The sequence below is a fragment of the Mytilus californianus genome, unplaced genomic scaffold (assembly GCF_021869535.1).
Source record: "Mytilus californianus isolate M0D057914Y unplaced genomic scaffold, xbMytCali1.0.p SCAF_4, whole genome shotgun sequence".
NCBI lineage: Eukaryota > Metazoa > Mollusca > Bivalvia > Mytilida > Mytilidae > Mytilus > Mytilus californianus.
In genome coordinates, this window is record NW_026262690.1 from 71,781,124 (window position 1) to 71,805,036 (window position 23,913).

The following is a 23,913-nucleotide window of genomic DNA, read 5'->3' on the forward strand; positions in this document are numbered from 1 at the left end:
CCAATAAAAACTTACTACCACAAAATAGAACAATAGTGCTGAAAGTGGCATTAAACACCAATCAATCAATCAATGTCTCATTTAGTTCACTATGCATGAGAATTCAACTTGAATATAAAATTTCTATTTAGCAATGAAGCATAAAAGTGCTTTTACAATTTATTGAGCAATTAATTTAGAAATAGGATGATTTATCATGCAATTTAGAAAGAAATGTAGAATTTTCTAATGCTAGATTTGTTGTACATCTCATTGACTGATTGATGTTTGTTTAACATCCAGAGGCAAATATTTCATGCATTTTCAGGACAATACATCTCACTGACATCAATCCTCCACCAACTTTGATTTAAATATATACTCAGTTTCAATATAAATACAACCCCTACATGTATTTCCATTTAATATTAAAGTTCTTAAACTGTCAGGTTTGATTAGAAAGTAAGCCATTCATTGACTTCTTGTGACATGCCTTCACAATATTTCCAGAAATTTTTAGATTTTGATACTTCAAAATTCCATGCTTCTTAACAAAAAAAAATTGAAATTTACAGTCTGGATGGTAAATTTCTACAACCCTATGATTTAGGTTATAAAAAACTAATGCAATTTTAACAAATTTCTTTTGATTTTGGTCTTGTGTGAACACATGTAGATCTCAGATTTGATTTTGACCCCAATTGAACTGAATTGAAAAGGTAGACATGAGACCAGACTGGTAAAGTACATGTAGAATGTTTGAAGAATGCATCAAAAGAACATCTTTGTATTTTTATTCAAAAAGGGACCTCCAGGGCTTCAATTATGATATGTTGGCTTTTAGTATATATATATATATATATATATATACATAACAACCCCAAAGTACATTAAAAGCTACAGAAAGAATATATGAGAATGAAAATATAATAAAATATGGACACCAGTAACTACTGAGTTTACATATAATATGACAGGATTAAATAACATTCTTAAAAAGTTTTTTACAATGGTATAGTTTTGCAAAATAAAATCTTCAAACATAGTTTGCATGCTTTATAATAGAGTAATGAATGAAAATTAAAGCATAACGTATACTGCAGCATAAAACCTTGATTTTATACAGAAAAAAAAACAGCTTTATTATTATACCTTACATATATTATAAATAATTCTATTGATTAATACATTATCATGTGACATTGAATAATTCAGTTAATTTTCATTTAAATGCAAAGAAGGAAGGACGAATAACCCTAATTATCACATATTTGTTACGAAAACATTGGGTTTTGCATATGTAATAACCGCACAATTGTCCTACTCATATTGCTGCCCCGGGCAAAAAAGTGGTTATTGGTTATTGTGCCCCGATTCCAAATGACGTGACGTCATTGCTTCCTTAACGACAATGGCAAACAATGATGGTGTTTGTATTGAAAATTATGAGAATTATGATACAATGGCCACTAGTAACAATGACCAACCAAATATTATCGATTTAGCCCAAGTTATGCCAAATTCTCGCTTTTTTTTGTTTTACTATATTCAAAAATAAGGGGAATGTTACAATAAATTTATACGCAGTAAATTATTGAAAATTAATGGAAAATGTGATAAATCTTTTTAGATTTTTCTGTTGTGGTTAATCAAATAGTTATAATTGAACGTTTTTCTCTTTTCTGTAGAACTTCAATATGTGATAAATAGATTATAACAGTTTTCCATATTGGCCCTGGTATCATCCCTCGACCCATATTGGCCCTCGGTTAAAGCCTCAGGCTGATATGGGAGTCTCGGGATGATACCAGGGCCAATATGGAAAAGGGCATGTTATAATCTATAAAAATTGACACTCAATAACCTTTTCAGCTCCTTGGTTTTTGCACGAGTTATCTCCCATTAAAATGACAACATTGACGCCTGTAAACAAAATGGCAACAGTCAGGTACAAAGCCCATCAAGTAACGAGGAAACAAGATCAAACAAGGATTGGAAATTAGTCTAGTGCCGAGGATATCTCTTGTAAACAGCCCTTTTCAGGGCCATCAATATTTTACAGAAAGAGTCTACCTTTGTTGTACATACCAGATATTCTTTGACACAAAATAATTTCCTGACATTAGTGTTTTGACAATCTTTTACTACCGTAAGACAACGTTTTTTAAATGGTTCAAAAGACCCCTCCACTGTTAGTTCGGTATAATAAAACAATTGTGGCTCCTTAGAATCGATGAATATTCAAAATTGTCAACCCTAAAAAGTTATTTCACTTCGGGCTGTGCCCTCAGGGAAATAATTTTTTAGGGTTGACAATTTTGGATATTCACCTTTTCAACGGGTCATAATTGTATAATATCTTCATTCATCTACTGCGGATTCATTAGTTTATTGTGGATACCAATATATCATGGATTAAGGGAAAATTGCATTATCATGGATATTTAAATTCATAGTTTTGCCAAAGTCTATATGCAAGTCTATAGAGATTTTCTACTTTATTGAATATTCCAATTCTTGGTTAACATATATCAATGAAATCCCTGAAAATTGGTGTCACAAATAATAATGTTTCCACAGTATATGGAATGATAAAAGTAATGGAATTTTCAAATATAAAAATATTTCAAGAATACATTTGAACACAGCAAAATAAACTTACAAAAATATATTAATATGTTAACAGTTTGATCAACAAAATTATCACCGCCTAATTTTAGAAAAAGGCAGGCTTAATTTTGAAGGAAAATACCTTCATCATGAACCTGTGTAAAACATAAATAACAATGTACATGTAGAAAGGATTGTAGGAACTGGGAAATTCAGTCAATAAAGAATAGTTAAAATTACAATTGATAGAGTATGTTTAATAAAAATTATCTTTAAATGATGGTTTTGGGTGTGATCCAGTTTAAATCAAAGATTTCCAAATTTATACCGAATTTTTAAGCAAACAACAACTAATTTATTAAAATTTGTATCTTCTGCTTCTCCACTGAATTTAAGAGTGAGAGCAAATACTGGAGAGATAGAAATAGGAGTAATGACTGGGTTGTCATGTCGTCATATACAATGTAGATTATTATCTTGTGACCTAACATGATAAAAATAGAGTCTAGTACAAAGCATGAAATAACAGTATGTCAACATGTTATTTTCCTAACTTTGTGTAACATATATGCTATTGAACATTTTCAGTAGGCATCTATTGTAATAATAAAGGAAAAATATATGGGAAAATTTATCACTTTGTAAACAATAACAATAAAAAATCTGAAAATAAACACCATTTCTATCAAACAAAATGAAATAAAACATATTTACATATCAAATATCACTATGAATAAAAGCATGAATTTTTAATTGAAATGTATATAATGGCACTTTTATTATAAATCTAATATGAAATATAGTCATTGAGCTATTTCCTACAAAACAGCATGACTAAAATTTCAATCCATTTTATTTTGAAATGCTGGTTTCAGAGTTTATCTAATTATTGAGATATCTTGGGTATTGAAATGGCAGCTGTTTCCTAGGAATGTTATGAGCCAAGCCATTTCTCAACTGATTTATACACCTTATCGCTATTTATATGCAGATAAGTTCTAAAATTACAAAACTTTTCAAACCAGTTGAAGCTATCTGGGGCCTTATTCAAACAATGTATTGTGCATAAAAATTTTCATGGTGACATGTTTAAACCATAGTAAACACATCAAACAAAGCATTTTCAATATTTTTATTTTGTCTTTTAAAAATTGCTTCTTAAACTATTTCCTCCATCAGCTCATTGCTGATAACCTTTGTTTTGTTCCGCTTGACCTCAACAGGAAGTTGTCTAAGTAGCTGTTTTTCCTGGATTGATCTAAATAGCAATAAGGTGTACTGAAAATAGCCTTTGACAAGAGATCAAATGTTTTTTCTAGAGATCCTTGAAATTCATAGTATAATCGCCATAGTTTATGCCTAACTGCTCTCCGGTTGAGAAATACATCTGATACGATTCATGATATGTTATAATGTAAATTACTTATTTCCTTAATTTACAATGGAATTGCAATGAAGATGAAGTAATGTTCCAATCAAATATACAATATTAATGAGGTCACAAGAACAAATTTTGATCAGGAGATCCTAATAATCTCATACTTTGTTTACATCAAAATATTTAAATTATGAATCTCATCAGCAGATTAGATATTTTAAAAAGGAAGACCTTCTTTACAACAGATTTAGTTGTAACTCTGCTGTTAGTATAATGAATAGTGTGGTTGCTATGTACAAGATATTTGTAACGCACCCAACCTATTTAGAGAGACCGTGTACATGCCATGTTTGAATATTGAATGGGTGAGAAATAGAATTAAGCATTGGAAAGACTTCAGAACAGTGAAACCTTTGACACTACAGGGAAAGATAACAATCATTTTTAACAAAGATATGCCTTAAAAAAAGACTTGTTGAAATGCTTCCCTTACATTTTGAAATTTTAAGTCTTGCACTCATCCAAGTGTAAGATTTTCAATATCCACACAATGAAGGAAGACATATGTTTCTATGATATAAGTATCTCAATCCAAAACACTATTCAGTCCCATATATCAAACCTTACACATTATATATTTTAATCTACATAACTTAAAATAAAGAAATAATTGCACTTTTAAATGAATAAACAGATATGTTTAACTCTCTGCCATGTCTGTAGGTAACTCCATATATCTGTATTGTTTTTTCTGTCGTTGGTAGATACAACACATTGTTACAACTAATAATGTCAACAAAAAAATGATGCAAGCCATCACTGAATATCCTAGCACGTTATCTGAAATTAGAAATAAACAAACAAATATTAATAAATAGAGAAATGGAGGTACATGTCCATGAGACTGCAACTAACTGATGGGAATTTAATGTATTAAATTGGAGTTTATACATTTTTGTTCTGTCCTCATCATCTTTTACCCTGTCCCATCATTTGTTTAATATTAGCAAGACCTTTGATAAGTTATTTTTGTCTACAGAGATAAGATAAGGATTTGACCAATCACATTATAGATATTGAAGGGATAGGTGGTCATTTTATATAGCTTGTTGCAGTTTCAGCAGCCATATTTTGTTTCTCTGAGATTTAATTTGAATATTCTATTCTATTTGCTATTTGGAGTTATATATATACAGAATTCGTATGTTTATTTTAAACTAACATTCATTCACTAAGTATAAGTGTTTCGTTTCCAGTAATTCGGATTTACGTTTTTAAACAATTCAGGATCAGCCACAAAGGTACTTTTTTAAGTTTGTGCTTCATAGTCTTGATAGTGCATCGTTTTTCTCCAGAGTTTGTAACTTTCAATTTATCATTAAGACGATTCTAAATTGGATTATATTTGTATTCTGCTTTAATTTTAAACCTCTGTTATTCGTCATCATGGGACCAATTCATAGATCGAGGACAAGGACACAAGTGCATTACGATCCGGAAAATCCTGAAAACTGGACTTTAATCAGATTAAGACAAGAACTTAACGCAAGAGGGATTAGAATTCCTCAAAAATCGAGGAGGATGGCATTGGTCAGGCTTTTACGAGAGTCTGGAGAAAATGTTATTTCCGATGCGGGGAGAAACACCGAGGGCCACGCTGACACCATATTGGGAAGTGCGCGATCCCAGAATTCCTATGCCACAGACACCACCATCAACGACAACGTGCACGACGCCTTATTAGGAAGTGCGGCATCCCAAGATGCATCTGTGGAGACAAACAATAGAACTTTAATAAACATTGTTTCAAGGCTGTCTACGACAGTGCAGTCCTTGCAACAAAATGTGACAACACTAACTGGCCAAGTCAACACTCTAATTACCCAGAGAACAGTGGAAGCACGTGATGAGACAACAACAGCGAGAACCGGAAACACGTGGATTCCTACTTTCGCTTCAACCGGAAGTCAAAGAAGTGAAGAAGTAAACAATGCCAATGGTCTTAATTTCAACCTGGAGACAGCCTACTCCGCTCTGAGAACTAACGCATTGCCAACGGCTGCAGCGGGTAGCGAAGAACAAGCTCTTAGGAACAATCGCTATGTTCAAACACCAAGAGGCTATTCAGCCGAGTCTTTGCCGTTTGTGGAAACAGTGACACCACAAGTAAGGAGAAGCATTATAACAGGTATGGACATCAACCTATCCTCTCTTCTTATCCCGTATTATGTGGGAATGGGTACAACAGACGGGGAAGAAAAGAATGAAACTTCCAGTTACCACACAAAACCTGGCCCACGACTTAACAGATCTTTGTCTATTGGGGAGTTTATCCAAGCGTTTGGTATCTACAAGAACATTATGTGTTCCGCGTTCCCCCACCGTAGGAGTGAGCTCGACACGTATGAGAGAGACATTGTAGACATGGCTACTCGATACCCTGGCAATGGGTTTTATGAATACCATAAGCGTTTTTCCCTCGATTCAGCTGCACATTTACGCTACAATAACATGGCAGTTGATTGGTCCATAAGAAACAATACATTATTCTGTAATATATTCACAAATATAAGGCCTAACACCTGTAATGTTTGCGGCAGTAACTTTCACACATCTGGATTTTGTTCTCTCACGCAAAGGTCATCCAGAAATAAAATTGATGATTCCCAGGATACATATGGTAGAGAAAGGGTTTTTCATTCTGGAGGAGAAATTTGTAATAATTTCAATGGATACAGGGGATGTATACTGCCACGCTGTAGAAATGCCCATGTGTGTTTGGCTTGTAAAGGAGATCATTCAAAAATCAACTGCCAGCAGACAAAAAACGAGTTCCAGGGGCCTCAAAAGATCGGGCCCCACACACAGAGGAGAAACTAGATACACCTCAAAATTATGACATGTCTGTCTCTACACCTGTAAATATAGATGTTTTGGAAAAAGAGTTATATAGACATCCTGACTCAGCTTTTAAAAATTATTTGATAAATGGGTTAAGATATGGTTTTCACACTGGGTTAAAGACTCTCCCATCAAAGTCTATTATTTGTAAAAATTTGAAGTCAGCATCTACAAATCCTATATGCGTGTCAGAATTACTTGAAACTGAAGTGTCGAAAGGATACCTCATTGGACCTTTTAATGATATTCCTTTTAGCAACTATAGCATAAACCCCATTGGTTTAGCAGAACATAAATATAGTAAGAAAAAGCGCTTAATTGTTGATCTTTCAGCACCACATGAGGATGAGGACAATCCAAGTCTAAATGAACTGATAGATAAGGAAGAATTTTCTTTGCAGTATGTTCCTATTGATGATGCTACTCATATTATTAAGCAGTTAGGTAGAAAAAGTTAGCTTCTAAAAACAGATATTAGCGATGCGTTCAAAATTATCCCACTTAAATCAGAATTATGGCCTCATCATGGTATACAGTGGAACAAAAAGTTTTATTTTTTTAAGAGATTAGTGTTTGGGTGTAGATCAAGTCCCAAAATTTTTGATACACTATCCAGGGCAGTTTGCTGGATAGCTAGAAATAACTATGGTATTGTAAATATTTTACATTTGTTAGATGATTTTTTAATTATTGTACCAAGAGCAGATAATGCTCATTTAACTATGAGCAATGTGTTAAAAATGTTTTCATCTTTGGGTATTCCTTTGTCAACAAAGAAAACTGAAGGTCCTTGTGTCATTTTAGAATATTTGGGCATTTTTCTTGATACTATAAATATGGAGGCATGTTTGCCTAAAGAGAAAATTGCAAGAATTCAAAAAACAATTGAATCTTTTTCTAAACGCAATACATGTACTAAAAGGGAACTTTTAAGTCTGCTAGGCCACTTAAATTTTGCAAGTAGAGTTATTTTACCAGGCAGATCATTTGTGTCTCACTTGATTAAGCTTTCAACTACTGTTAAAAAATTGTCACACCATGTACATATTAAGAATTGCAGATCTGATTTGGCAATGTGGTCTCAATTCCTTAAAAACTGGAATGGAATATCCTTTTTCATTAATGACAACATTATTAAAGCTGCAGATATCCAACTTTACACAGATGCTACACCTAAATCGTTCGGGGGATTCCATCAGGGAAGTTGGTTTCAAGGCGAATTTACACCAGAACTTTTAAATGAACAAACGTCTATGGCTTTCTTTGAACTGTACCCTATAGTGATGGCCTGTGCTCTATGGGGTCACAACTGGAGTAGAAAACGTATATTATTTTACTGTGACAATTTAAGTACCGTAGAGATTATCTCCAAAGGAAGATAAAAAATCCAGAGTATAATGAAACTTATGAGGAAGCTAACTTATCTTTCTGCTCTATATAACTTCGTCATTCATGCACAACATATTGCTGGTGTCGAAAACACTGTAGCAGACTCTATTTCTCGTTATCAGATGAGGAAGTTTCGCTTACTACAACCACTGGCAGATCAAGAACCAACACCTTGCCTGAAGCCATCCCAGTTAATGATGAGTTGATTCAACAAGTTGAGGAATTATGGGAAGCCTGCCTTTGTCAGAGTACAAAGCAGGCATATATGACTGGTGTTAAATGTTTTCAAAACTTTATTGTTATGAATGGAAAAGACTGTTTTTTAAATGCATTGCCATATATAGATGAAAATTGTTTGATTTTTTTTGTTGCCTTTTGTAAAAATTCGTTAAAACTAGCACATTCAACTGTTAAATTGTATTTAGCAGGTATAAGACACTATTTTTTAAAACAGGGTCATTCAGACCCGCTAGCAAATACTGTTCGTTTGCAGTGCATTCTAAGAGGTTTAAAAAAGTCTCAGTGTAATATACGTCCTAAACGAATGCCTATTACTTCTTCGATTTTAAAAGAACTATGTAATTTGTTAAGATCTGGGGTATTTTCTCTATTGGTTGATTTAATGCTACAAAGCCCATTTAATTTAGCTTTTTTGGATTCCTCCGATGTGGAGAATTTACTTGTCGTAGTAAAGACTTTTCTAAGGATACCATTGTTTCAATTCAAGATATTTCTTTAGATGTGTCACTAAAAAATTTAGTTTTCCATTTACATTCTTCTAAGTGTGATCCATTCAGGCAAGTGTAAATATTACTATCTTTGAAAACAATGTTTTTCACCCTGTAGCTACCTTGAGAAAATATATCAAATTCAGAACTGATTCAGGAGCTAAGCCTCAGTCGCCTTTGTTTGTTAACGATGATTATGACCATACTCCCTTATCAAGGGATCGCTTTATTTCTTTTCTGCGAGATTTACTTTTTAGACTTGGGTATAAAGATGATAAATTTTGTGGGCATTCATTTAGAATAGGAGCAGCTACATCTGCAGCTGCTGCAGGAATTGAAGACCACATTATTCAAACTTTAGGTAGATGGTCATCTGATTGTTACATGCGTTATATTAGAACCAACCCTAAAACTATACATGCAGCTCAAGATAAAATGTGTTTTTAAGTGAACATTTCTCTTAGTAGATTTTATACATCATTTCATATTGTTTGTACATAAATGTGAGGTTAAATATATATATAATTTGTATTTTTTTTAAAGGTACTATTATTCATTGTTTTTTATCATATCTGATGTATCTTTTCTTGGGGGCTTTCACTCATTAATTTCGCTCATTTTGGCCAACATAATTTCAGGGAAATTATTTTCCCCCAATTCATTTATACATATTTAAAATTATTAAGTACATTTGTACACCTGCTGGCATCTACCGCAGGATCTATTGTTATTCGCATTAGGTAACCTGCTGGCATCTACCGCAGGATCAATTTTTATTCACATTAACCTACTGGGATCTACCGCAGAATCTATTTTTATTCACATTCACCTGCTAGGATCTACCACAGGTTCTCAAAATTAGTTTTGTCTGCTCGGATCTACCACAGGCATAAGGAATATATATTTTTTGTATGTTTTGTCTGCTCGGATCTACCACAGGCATAAGTAATATATATTTTTTGTATGTTTTGTCTGCTCGGATCTACCACAGGCATAAGTAATATATATTTTTTGTATGTTTTGTCTGCTCAGTTCTACCACAGGCATAAGTAATATATATTTTGTGTATGTTATTCGTCAGAAACTGTAATGAGTAGCCCCCTAGAAAGGCAAATGTTACATCAAGGTATTAATATGTAAATGTTTTACTATTAACTATGTCTTTTATATTATATGAAATGTTTTAGTCCTTAGTGAGTTTTAGTTTTTTGTTTTAATAAATAGTTTAGTTTTATATCTTATCTTTGTTATATACAGTTAGTAATTGTAGTTTTGGTATATGTTTGGTTTGCCAAGATTATTCAGGACCACAAGCGACAGTACACACACTCTCATACATACTGGTGCCCTTAGTCGTAAACGGAATTAATCTTATTGATGATATATTTTGGTTGTTTTTTATTCAATGATTAAGCTAATAAATATAAAAAGATTTGGTATGAGTGCCAATGAGACAAATCTTCATACAAGACTAAGTCCATCATAGTACCAAACATACAAACTCTAACAGAGTTCTGTTTAAGTGGGGTATTTTCTAATCTGGAGAATTATGTATAAATGGGAATTTAATGTATTAAATTGGAGTTTATACATTTTTGTTCTGTCCTCATCATCTTTTACCCTGTCCCATCATTTGTTGAATATTAGCAAGACCTTTGATAAGTTATTTTTGTCTACAGAGATAAGATAAGGATTTGACCAATCACATTATAGATATTGAAGGGATAGTGGTCATTTTATAAAGCTTGTTGCAGTTTCAGCAGCCATATTTTGTTTCTCTGAGATTTAATTTGACCCACCCGCCATCCCCTTCAGCACCTGTCTTAATTGGGGCTACTTGTTATTTCATACAATAAGAAATTAAGAAAACACTTATCCATAAAGAACACCAGGCCAACATAATTTCAGGGAAATTATTTTCCCCCAATTCATTTATACATATTTAAAATTATTAAGTACATTTGTACACCTGCTGGCATCTACCGCAGGATCTATTGTTATTCGCATTAGGTAACCTGCTGGCATCTACCACAGGATCTATTTTTATTCACATTAACCTGCTGGGATCTACCGCAGAATCTATTTTTATTCACATTCACCTGCTAGGATCTACCACAGGTTCTCGAAATTAGTTTTGTCTGCTCGGATCTACCACAGGCATAAGTAATATATATTTTTTGTATGTTTTGTCTGCTCGGATCTACCACAGGCATAAGTAATATATATTTTTTGTATGTTTTGTCTGCTCGGATCTACCACAGGCATAAGTAATATATATTTTTTGTATGTTTTGTCTGCTCAGTTCTACCACAGGCATAAGTAATATATATTTTGTGTATGTTATTCGTCAGAAACTGAAATGAGTAGCCCCCTAGAAAGGCAAATGTTACATCAAGGTATTAATATGTAAATGTTTTACTATTAACTATGTCTTTTATATTATATGAAATGTTTTAGTCCTTAGTGAGTTTTAGTTTTTTGTTTTAATAAATAGTTTAGTTTTATATCTTATCTTTGTTATATACAGTTAGTAATTGTAGTTTTGGTATATGTTTGGTTTGCCAAGATTATTCAGGACCACAAGCGACAGTACACACACTCTCATACATACTGGTGCCCTTAGTCGTAAACGGAATTAATCTTATTGATGATATATTTTGGTTGTTTTTTATTCAATGATTAAGCTAATAAATATAAAAAGATTTGGTATGAGTGCCAATGAGACAAATCTTCATACAAGACTAAGTCCATCATAGTACCAAACATACAAACTCTAACAGAGTTCTGTTTAAGTGGGGTATTTTCTAATCTGGAGAATTATGTATAAATGGGAATTTAATGTATTAAATTGGAGTTTATACAAAAAAATGAATGAGGTCTAAGAGATCAAAATAAGTAAAAAAGGGGCTGTGGGGTATAATAGATTAGACAGCAACCCAACTACAAAAATGAACAAAACACATCTAAAGGGCAACATACAGTTTTCCCCAATAATCAAGTGTCCACACTAAATGTCAAGCTCTCAAATTAAGAACGTTGTGAATGGATTCAACAGAGACAATGAAATATGTTCATATTAACAATAAATAAATAATCTGTCTGCCTTTGGCACAGTTTATTTTGATTTTAATATGTAATGACATTTTAAAGAAAGTGTATATGTGAACGAAAACTATATCACAACAGTACAGCAAGTGTGCACTAAATACTTACCTCCTTTGTCATCTATATTATTACGACAGATTTTAAAATACAGAACTGTTTTTAGTAATTATGGGCTGATTTAAGACTTAAAAAGATCTAGATAAAATTCTCCATATTTCTCACTTACATCATGTCAAAACAATTGCTAGTTCATATTGTTAAACAAAATCATCATAATAAGCTTATAACATTATTCAAAACAGAAATTTAATAGTGAATCACTAAACAAAACTGATATGACCACTTCAAAATTGCTTTATTTTGAAAATTGTTTTTGCTCATTCACTTTGCAATTTTTATTGAGTAAATCCCCAATTAAACTATCATAACAATCTCAACAAAAACTTAGCCAAAAAAAAGATATCTTGTTTAGAAAAAAATATGTGAAATCCTGGTTCTACAATGTGATTAAATATATTACAATTTATTCAAAAATACTCATATTCTGTCATTTTGTACTAACTTTTAAAATTTTGTTCACTTGCATCTAATAAACCACAAGCTTTTCTCCAGTCTGCAGGCATAGAATCATTCAATATTGTATGAAATGTATCTATATCACAAAATTCACTGCAACCTGAAAAACACAGCTACCAATTATTTTATGCAACAGATCACATGATTTTGTAATTTTTCAATTTTTGGGCCAACTCGGGCCCTTGGCACATTTTATCCGATCTCTTTTTAAACACATAACCTTTTATTGCGAACCCAATGAAAGTTTTCCACAGTGCCATCTCTATCTTGACCAGGTATTTAAACTTTTGTAAGTTCACCTGTCCTATTGAAAAAATACAATAGCTATTGTTCTCCATGTAGTTTTTTCACTGGGACCTTTTAATTTCTTCTAAGAGAAATCTATCACTCATTGATTAATTTACCTGAGTAAAAAAAAAATCTTGTAAATAGAGGAAAATAGATATAGGAAGATGTGGTATGAGTGCCAATGAGACAACTCTCCATCCAAGTTTTATACTCAAAGCTGCATGTGATGTTATATTTATTCAATATTGATAATATATTTTCAATCAGTTGAATGAAAACAGTGATGCAAAGTTGAAACATTAATAAAATATAAAAAAGAAGTTGTGGTATGATTGCCAATGAGACATCTCTCCACAAGAGACCAAATGACACAGAAATTAACAACTAAAGGTCACCGTATGGCCTTCAACAATGAGCAAAGCCCATACCGCACAGTCAGCTATAAAAGGCCCCGAAATGACATATGTAAAACAATTCAAACGAGAAAACTAACGGCCTAATTTATGTACAAAAAATGAACGAAAAACAAATATGTAACACATAAACAAATGACAACCACTGAATTACAGGCTCCTGACTTGGGACAGGCACATACATACAGAATGTGGCGGGGTTAAACATGTTAGCATTGATTTATGTTATATTAATAATATATTAATAATATATTTTCATTCAGTTTAATATAAACATTGATTCAATCATAAAAAGTTGATTGCTGACAAAACTTTCAACATTGTTTCTTTTAAAAAAAAATTTGTTTGACATGAATAAAAACTTGAAAATTATGATGTTTAAATTAAGATCTTCTTAAATGTATACTATAGCTAGACAAAAAAAATCAAATTTCAATAGGAACATTGATGAAACTTTTGTTTGAAATCAACTTTTTATGATTGAATCAATGTTTATATTAAACTGAATGAAAATATATTATTAATATTGAATAAATACATCATCACATGCAGTTAATGAGTATAAAAAAAGTATTTTTGTCTATGTATAAGATTTTTTTTTTACTCAGGTAAATTAATCAATGAGTGATAGATTTCTCTTAGAAGAAATTTAAAGGTCCCAGTGAATAAACTACACAGAGAAAAATAGCTATTGTATTCATTCAATAGGACAGGTGAACTTACAAAAGTTTAAATACCTGGTCAAGATAGAGATGGCACTGTGGAAAACTTTCATTGGGTTCGCAATAAGAAGTCTTGTTCACTATACCTGATATTTCATTTTCAGATTAGCAAAAGATAATAATCATATTTATACATTGCTGAGCATTTTTGACTACACTCAGAGTGAATTGCCTACAAAAACTTCTAAAAAACATCCATATCAATGAACCTTATAAAATCTATAAAGACTTCTAAAAAATTAACAATTTCTTGTAAGTAAAATGAAGGTCCATGCTGAACACTATATACATTCTGCAATAGCTAAAGAGAATTATAGTAAGTACACCAAATGAAGTGACCTAACACAATAAATAGCATGTGTGAAGAAAAAGTAAAATTGTTGAAAACTTAAAACAGTTGATGCCCTTTAAATAAGTAACAAAAATACAGTCATATTAATGTTTTCTTTTGTTCTTCTCACTTCCTAACATTTAGACATTATTGTTTTTTTAAGGCAATCTCTGCATCAATATCTTCCCTGAGTGAGTTAGATTTCTTAGTAAATGCACACAACATCTAAGCTTTTTTAGGCAATACATACTTGATATAAATATGATTATCACATTGCTTGGATGGACCACCTACACTTCTAAATGAATTTACTCATAACTTTGAAATAAAAACAAATATAATGAAACCTGTCTAAACCAAAACCTGCAAACAACTGGAACACTGTCTACCAAACAGCACTTGTGTACATTTTATCTGTACAAACTGAAAATCTTGCAGTGTTCTCCCCAGGCCCTTAAAAGACCACGGGCCCGCGATGTATAATTTTTGACCGTGGTGGTATCATTCTTACCGCGATGTATAATTTTTCTCCGTGGTGCTAAAATTTTCAGTTAAAAATCGTAAATCGGATAAGTTTTAAAGGACTTGTTAAATCTTTTCCGTGCGGTATAAAATTCCAGGTGAAATTTGACCAGTTCAAACCAGTTCAACACAGATTGTTTACACCACGTGATCGATTTACCTTATGAGGTTAACCTGGTTGATTGGATTTAATCGATGTAATTAACACTTGTAACACGATTCTTTTGTGTTTTAATTAAGAGTTCATAACTTTATGATCACAGATAACTATTTTATGGCTTCACTCTCCACCCAAGCACTGACCTGTGACAAGTCGGCAAATACTTTGTACACAAACAGTGTCTTGACCCGATAGGTACATTTTTTGTACATCATAATGGTGGCTCATTACATATAATGGACAACTATACATTTCCCAATTCTTATATTATAGTATTATATGTCTCTGATTAAACAATGGCCAATATTATCTTTAATTATGACATAGTTATTGCATGATAGTCGGGTTTCAAACTGTAGTATCTGTCTGTACATATCACATGACCCAGTTAGTTCACGTAGAATATTCAAGTTTATTTACAATTAATTGCAATCTATTATATTTTATAAATAAAATACATGACTGTACCTTCAAACTGGATATCTATATCCATAATTAATGAATAGCAGAAGTAATCTTGCAAATTTTATCCATAAGCACATGTTAAATCTATTGATATCTACTTCCTGTCATTTAGGCGGGAAAATAGGGAGACTTAGTTGTTGACATTGAATATGGTTACTTATAGATCTATAGACCAAAGATAAATTTATAGATTTAGGAATTCTTTTTAAATGGTTCATGACAAATAAAGATTTTGATTTTAGGGCAGTATTAGGTCTGTATCTAGAATCATGTGCAAAACAGTGTAGCCGAGACCATTGATTGGCGCGCTAAAATATCCCATTGACTGGGTCAGATTATGTGAACGTTCCTCTGTAACGCCCACAACTCACGACGTATTTATTATAAACATTTAAACTGTGGGGTTGCCAAAGGGTCTCAGTATATATACGAACTACAGTGCACAGTATATTATATACATATTTTATTTGCGATCATAAAATGTACGAAGTCGTCCATTACTATGTAAATTGGGTCGATTAAAAAAAAAGCTGAATATGTTTCTGTTGCCAAGGGTTTTTCACAAGTATAGTAGTTAGCAGAAAAGATCACCAAACTATACATTTTACCTATTCAAAAACGTAAATGCAAATTTCACAAGGCTTGATCCAAATAGCCTTTTTACTGTCTAATAACTTGCAAGTACGAAAAAGACAGGAAAGAAGTATATTTTGTCTATATGTTTTGTGTTTGCACACTTTTTAAAGTTGATCATGCATTTGTTCTAAAATAAAATTTTGACCAGATAAAAGTTAAAAGATGACATAATTGGAAAAACCGCAATTGTTAAATCGCTTTGACGTCCGAAAAAAAGATAATAATCAACACATCCATGGTAACTTTTAAAGCCAGTTAAATCCTTTTTTGCTGAAAGAACGTCCGATATCATAAAAATTCATTATCAAAACATAACAAAAACACAAGTAAAGAATTCAACATAAATCAAAACACAAAGGTTATTCCTGATTAGTTTTTCGAATTATTTTATTTAGGCGTTGAGACCCTTTGGTGACCCCACATTTTAAATGTTTATAATAAATACGTCGTGAGTTGTGGGCGTTACAGACGAACGTTCACCTAATCTGACCCAGTCAATGGGATATTTTAGCGCGCCAATCAATGGTCTCGGCTACACTGTTTTGCACATGATTCTATGTTTGATTATCACCAAAGACAAGAAAGGTTAATATTTACATGAAATCTATGGCAAAATGTTCTAAAATTCATGAAAATTTTAATTTTATTAAAATCTAAGATAGAAACTGGTTCAAATAATAAAACAATATTTGCAATTGTTCTTGTTAATTTTATATCTTCTTATGACATGAATCCTTTCACATACAACAACTTTTTTTCTAGAATCTAGAAAGTTTTTTAAATTGAACATTTTTGTTCTCTATTGAATTATATTTTATTTTTATTGATTTTGGATTTTATAAAAGATTTAATTACTTTAAATTCAGATGAATATTTTATTATGAATCATAATTTATTTATTTAAAAAAAATATTAAAGTATACAAACTGTTTGTTTATTTACTTTTTTTTGCCAATAATTTTCTGAATCAATGTCTACATAACACAGTACCACAGTGTTAAAACAAAACAAGAGACTACAGTAACTAGAGCTAAGCGACGCGACGTGACACCACTGATTGCATGAAATATTTCACCAAGAAGTCCACACGCTTTACCCTGGTGCTATCCAAAAATCCTGGGGAGAACACTGTCTTGGCTAAAGCAAATCTGCAATCTCAAATTAGGATCCGCAGGTTTCACTGTAGTTTATTATTGTTTATTTAAAACATGATCTTATTGTGTACTATGACAAGTTATCATTACAGTAAAAATAAAAATTGACACGTAATTTCTAGCATGTGCCATACCTTTAAGTATCAATGTGACAATATTATGCTATTAAGTGACAATGTCAATATGACATTATTATGTCACTACCTGGAAGTGTCAATGTGACATTATTATGACATTACCTGGAAATGTCAAAATGACAGTATTATGTCATTACCTTTAAGTCACAATGTGACATTATTATGACATTACCTGAAAATGTCAATACGACATTATTATGCCAGTAACTGAAAGTGTCAAATATGATGGGTGCAGGAGTTTTGCCCTTTTTTTACCTGTAATATGAAAGGACATTTACCCTCCAAACACTAAGGACATTCGCATTTTAAACGTTGATACACCTGAACTAAATTGACTGGATATTTGCACTTTTTACCTGAAAGTTAACCTGTAATCTTATCCAAATTTACCAAAGTCAAGGATCAGTGTTCACACATTTTTTAAAAGTTCTTCCGTACATAATAGAGAAAACAAAATTTTTATGAATGGAACTTTGAAATTTTGCCCTAAATTCTTAAAGCAACTTTATACAATTCTTGGATTTAAGAATGGAAACTGTGATCCTCGTGTGTCTATTCATCATTGCATGGAAAATCAGAGGAACTGTACCATCATAGTTTATCTAGCTTGTTTCAATTTGTGAATACGGAAATACAATTTTTTAACCCCCTGCTGTTCATGTTAAATTTTAGAAAGAGTCATTTTTGTAATAAAGAATTTATTCCATACACCCTGTGTCATTTCATCTAAAACAAGCACAATGGCAAAATATTAAGTCTTTTAGCTGTAAATAAATATATGAATATGTTATGTTTTTAATATCAAATGTCCTAAAAAAAGTGGAAACGGCTCGCACAAAAAAAAAAGATAATTATGCCATTACCTGGAAGTGTCAATGTGACAATATCATCTGTTAATGTATCATTTCTATACAAGATCCTGACTGTTTTATTATCATGTAGTTCTATCATCACACAGGAGGAATATGTTGGAGTTCTATCATTAAATATCTTCATGGTTTTAAGTAAGGCAGCAACTGTTGAATCATGCTAGAGCAAAAAATAATTACAAATACATCAATTTCAATTTATGTATAATTCATGATGATAATTTGTTATGAACTAATAAAATAAATACAAAGGATTAGGGCAGGTAAGACCCCATTTTTACCAATTTGTTGAAATGTAAACTTTTAGCTATTTATTGGAAAGTAGAATACTTTTGTTCCATAAATATGGGCTGTTTTTGACAATACAATGCACATGCATCAAGTACTAGTACCATAAATTCATGCAAAATTACTGAAATCTTAACAATTTTAGCATTTGTGCAAATTTCAAGACGGTTTTTGTCTAAAATGGAAGTGGCCACATTTGTGTTCAGTCTTTAAGATTTACATATATGTCGTATTTGAGGATAATACATAACATATATAAAGGTTGAGACTGAACACGAATGGGGCCACTAACATTTTAGACAAAAACCATCTGGAAAGTGACGTTTTATGGCATATTTGATAGATTTTTCATATTTAAGCTTGCATTTGAGCGTCTTTAATGACCAAATCAGTTCAAATCTTTTACATAAACTGATTGAATCGACCGAAGTAGACACTTAAGTGTTTAAAATTTAAAAAATGTCAAAAATCTTTCATCAGATGTACTTTATAGAATATTAGGCCAAAACTAGCCCTTACCAGACCTTCTCCTTTATCAACTAATTCATTACTGTTATCCTTTTCAACATTTCATATATCTGAATTGAGACAGCAACCCAATGACCAAAAAACAAAAAGACATTTACAGGCTATCATTCAGTCTTCAACAATTGAGAAGTGTCTATACGATACGTCAAGCTTTAAATCAATATATAGTCTCTATATTTTTTCTTTAAAATTACATGCTCTTGTGTTGTAATGTTTTAACTTTAGTATAATGTTTGCAACCTAAAATATTATATTGTAAATTACATCATTTCCATTTCATAACTTGATTTGATTAGTGATAATGATGATGATGATGGATGGCTAATTAACTTCCAGTGGCAAATCAATATGCATATTCAGGACAAGAACATGTTAATGTAATATGAATATTTACCCTGCTTTGTACTAGACCAACACCCTAAGCCAGATTTTTAACGTGCTAGTTCACAAGGTATCAGCCAGCATGAAGACATGTCACCTTACCCTGAAACATTATTCTGACTCCGAGCCAACCAGTCTTTGCTCTTACTCCTTAATGCGGCGTTCTTAGCAGAGAAGCAGCAAATACCAGTTTTAAAGTCTTTGGTTTGACCCGGCTGGGGTTGGAACCCACGACCTTCTGCACTGGAGGCGAACACGCTACCAAAAGACCATCTAGGCGGTTTAGTGATAATGTATCAACATGGTAAATACGGAGATGTTGTATGACTGCTTATAAGACAATATTACTTTTCACCAGAGTCCAAAGGAATATAAACTCTACCCATAATAGTCAAGCAGTATCAGTTTTCAGACATTTCTTGATATTGTCAATACAGTTTGTAAACATTAATGAACAGTTGTATTATTGATGAAGATGGAAGAAAAAAGTAAATTTGAAAAAAGTATTTCCTAAATTTGCAGTTTTTATTAATATATTCTCTCTGATAAAAGTCTATAGATTCAGGCATATGTAACCTCCCCAATCAAATCATATAAACCTACTGCAGAATAAACCATAATTTTCTGTGTAAGGTTTGCTGGTGTGTTCAGTTTTGTCTGCATATCTTTATATATTTTCTTCAATAAATTGCCTACAATAAATATAATCATATTTGTATTACATTATCACACTAAAATAAGGGCTTATTCAATTTAAGGATGTTCGCTCCTCTGTTTCAAAATAACAAGCTTTTTAAAATACTGTTATAAATAGATAGTATATAAATAACAGAACTTAAAATGTAGAAAAAAAGCACAGGTCTGTGTCTTTGTTTTTGAGATTTAATCAATGCAAAATTTTGCAGGAAATGATTCTCTCTAGACTTTTTATGCATTTAGCATTGACACCTTTTTTGTTTCAAAAACTATGAAAAAATAATAAAGTTTTCAAAATTGGCTTTTCAAACTATATGTAACATAAATTTATGAAAAGAAAATTAGGGGTTAGCAGGCAAAATTTTATTGGCATTAGATAGATAAAACTAGAAAATTCTGAATATTTGACAATAAGTCAAAAACAAGAGTAGCGAACATCCTTAAATAAAAAGTTTAATATGATATTATGCAAAGTACCCCACTCCTTGAAGACATTGACAAAAAGTGGGTATAATACACATTCAAAATATCTTCAAACAGGAAGTGGCTACCCGTCCCCCAAACTGTACACAAAATCTTTTACACAGTACAACTCAACATTATAACGTTCACGACTAAATATCAAATTATTCTTTAGTACAGAAGCCGAGTGATATGTAAAACAAGCACTACAGAATGTTAGACAAGGTCCACTCCATGAGTTAGGGTATAATTATGTCTCCCATTCAATGAAGCATCCAGGTCTTCTACCTTCTGAAATATAAAGCTTTTAAAAAATAGTTTACACCACCATCGCCACCAGATAGTAATCCCTTTTGTCGCAGGAGAGACAAAAAACATATATTTTAAGCATTACTTACCACCTTTTAGTACAGCCATTTCATGAGTAGGGTACCACCATTTCACCTTATAAGTTTTCTGTATATAATTCAGTCGTTTTAAAGTCTCTGCATTTAGCCAGTCTGGTTGGCTTTTATTATGGGCTTGCTAAAAATAATAATACAATTAGATAACTCACTTTTAGATAATACTATCACTGAAGACCAGTCAATTCTTTAAAAAAAAATATCTCTTAGTCTTAAAACCCAAATACAAAGTTTTCTTTTTATTTTGTACATGTTGTCCCCTCTCAGCATTGTAGGAGTTAAGCATACTTTTTTGCTGAAATGATTTAATTTATATAACAGAAAATGATATAATTAACAATAAAAGCCATTCTACGCCCCAACCTAATTTGACTGAATATTTGTGTTTTTGTGCAATTTTCTAACTGCCTTTCCCAACCCTGGTCCCTTTTCCATTGTTAGTAGTGCCATATGATTCATAACGGGCTTTAAGATTTTACTTTCATTTTTTCAAACTTGATTTACAGAATCTTTTAATGTCTACAACTTACCTTTAGAACTAACACTGTTTCTGATGTATTCATAATGTTCTCAAAATGTTAATGACAGAGAAAAAGTGACCTATATTTGAGCAAATTTGAAAATGACAAGCATTATATTTGCGGGAAGAAATGGTATTATGTTTGCTCGAATTTACCTGTAATTTACCTCAGTTTTTACCTGTGATTTAATCATGAGAATAACCTGAATCTACGTTTTTTTTTTTTAGGAAAATGAGTCATCTCGTTTGTTGTTGTCTATCATATTTGCTTTTCATTTATTGTTTTGAACATAGTTTGCAATCATACCACATTTTCTTACTTATATTTAAGAAATAATTCATGGCAGCTGTAGATTTGTTTTCATGATGATTTTATCCCGAGCGATAGAGAGGGGTAAAATACCATGGTAATGGATGCAAAAAGACTCTGGCCCATTGCTAGTACATTTTGTTTCTTCATTAGACACAGCCGTCCACATTGTGGAAATTTCAACTCACTGGTTACGTATTTTCTACTTAATAGTCGGCAAATTTGTTGCTGTTTTCATTTACAGAGCAACTGACATTATAACGTCTGCAAAACTGTCCTCAACTTCCTCTGCTGAAAGAAATGGCAATCCAAAAATATGCAATTACCATTTTCCTATTTCAGTTGACTTATCTTTGTCCTCATTAGCGAAGCCTAAATTTTGCATTTTTCGAAACCAGGCCTGTCCAAGATGAAAACGACAACCTTTGACTGTAGTATTTGGATACATTCTAACAAAACATTTCAAATTAATTTCAGTTTTTTTTTGTTAATTGTAAGTAAATTTGTTTAACTTCGGAAATAACAATTTGTTTATAAAAAGTCAAGGATTCATTTAAAAAAAAAAATTTTAAATTAATTCGCGCAAACCTAGTGAGTTTTCAACAGGTTAATTTCACGCAAATGTGGATTTTTTTCGTGCAAACGTAACATGCGGCAGAGAATGACCTCACAGAAATGCTAAAGATTACATTTTTCATTATTGCCAAAAAAAAAATTGATGGAAGTAGTGCATGAACTAAAACTCACATATTCACTTCTTACTGCATTATTTGTATATTTCATGCTGTACTTCCAAAACTATCATATTTTCTAATTTTGCTTCTTTGTCTTTTTTTAAAAAGTTATTTTGACTTTACACACATTTTTTTTAATCAAAAAGACTTACCTCACAGAATATTGTGTCCAATATTTTCATCATTCCCTTAAATGTTGCTGGTAAACCAGAATGTTCAGCCACATATTTCACTAAATCCTGTAAAGCAACAGCTTTGTATTATTTTTAGAATTGAAATACTTACTTAAGTGTCTAATTTAGCTGCAAATATCACAGAAATAAAGAAATTCTATATTCCAATGATATTTTTTTCATAAGCTGTTTGAAAGTTTTCAATTACAACAATTCAAGTAGTTATAGAAAAAATGAGAAAAAGAATAAAGAGCAAACTTCTTATTTAGCAGAACATATAACATTTCACTTAAGGATGTACTTGGGTGAAATTAAAAAAATCTAGAATTTAAAATTGATACTATAAGTCAGATGAACATTAATTAAGGAACAAAATAAGCTAAAAATATAGATAGGTTATGGAACTCCTTTTTTGAGATATTTGATTTTTTTAAAAATGGCAGGAAAAGGCTGACTCAGACTTTTGCCTTATATTTAGCATTGGAATTATTTGGGTCTCAAATCGTAAGAAAAAAAATTTAGAATCTGCTTAAATTTTGGTAATGACTTTTTTATGAGCGATTGAAGTCTTCTATGAAAAGAAAAGTGGATGATATGGGGCAAAATATTTTACCCTGTATCGTAGGAAAAAACCCAAGAAGTCTGAACATCTGACAAAAATTCATAAACATCACCCGCGTACATCCATAAGGTTCAAACAACAAATTACAAGTTTCCTTTAAAAAAAATCTAAATTCAAAGATGAAATGCTTTTTCACCATTGACACAGATAACTGTAGTTACTTTTTAAATATTATCAAATTTAGCATTAAATGTCAATAAATTATCTAAATGTTACATAAAATTCTGAATTTTTAAAATAACATTTGTTGGCTTCAGTGAACTTTGACAGAGATTTTTGTCTTGTCTGTTTTTGCTTTTAATGATACTTTTAAAACACTCGGAAACGTGCAATTATGTACAAAATTAATGGTAGTATTTATAATGTGGAGTAATTTATTTTTTGTGAGTATCAATTTCTGTGGATTGAGGAAAAACTATTTCCTTTGATATT

The 23,913-nt window shown here is 31.6% G+C and overlaps 1 protein-coding gene across 1 annotated transcript in view; it reads right to left on the reverse strand.

The window, feature by feature from the left end:
* Nucleotides 1-3,056: 3,056 nt before the first annotated feature.
* LOC127738451 (lysosomal acid phosphatase-like) overlaps nt 3,057-23,913 on the reverse strand; it is a 49,430-nt gene continuing 28,573 nt past the window's right edge. Inside the window, exons 6-11 of the mRNA XM_052249710.1 lie at nt 22,839-22,925; nt 21,117-21,243; nt 20,164-20,252; nt 18,358-18,523; nt 12,653-12,766; nt 3,057-4,807 (exon numbers count right to left, since the gene is read on the reverse strand). Coding sequence (XP_052105670.1) covers nt 4,668-4,807; nt 12,653-12,766; nt 18,358-18,523; nt 20,164-20,252; nt 21,117-21,243; nt 22,839-22,925 — 723 coding nt within the window. The 3' untranslated portion in view covers nt 3,057-4,667. The remainder of the gene's footprint in view (nt 4,808-12,652; nt 12,767-18,357; nt 18,524-20,163; nt 20,253-21,116; nt 21,244-22,838; nt 22,926-23,913) is intronic.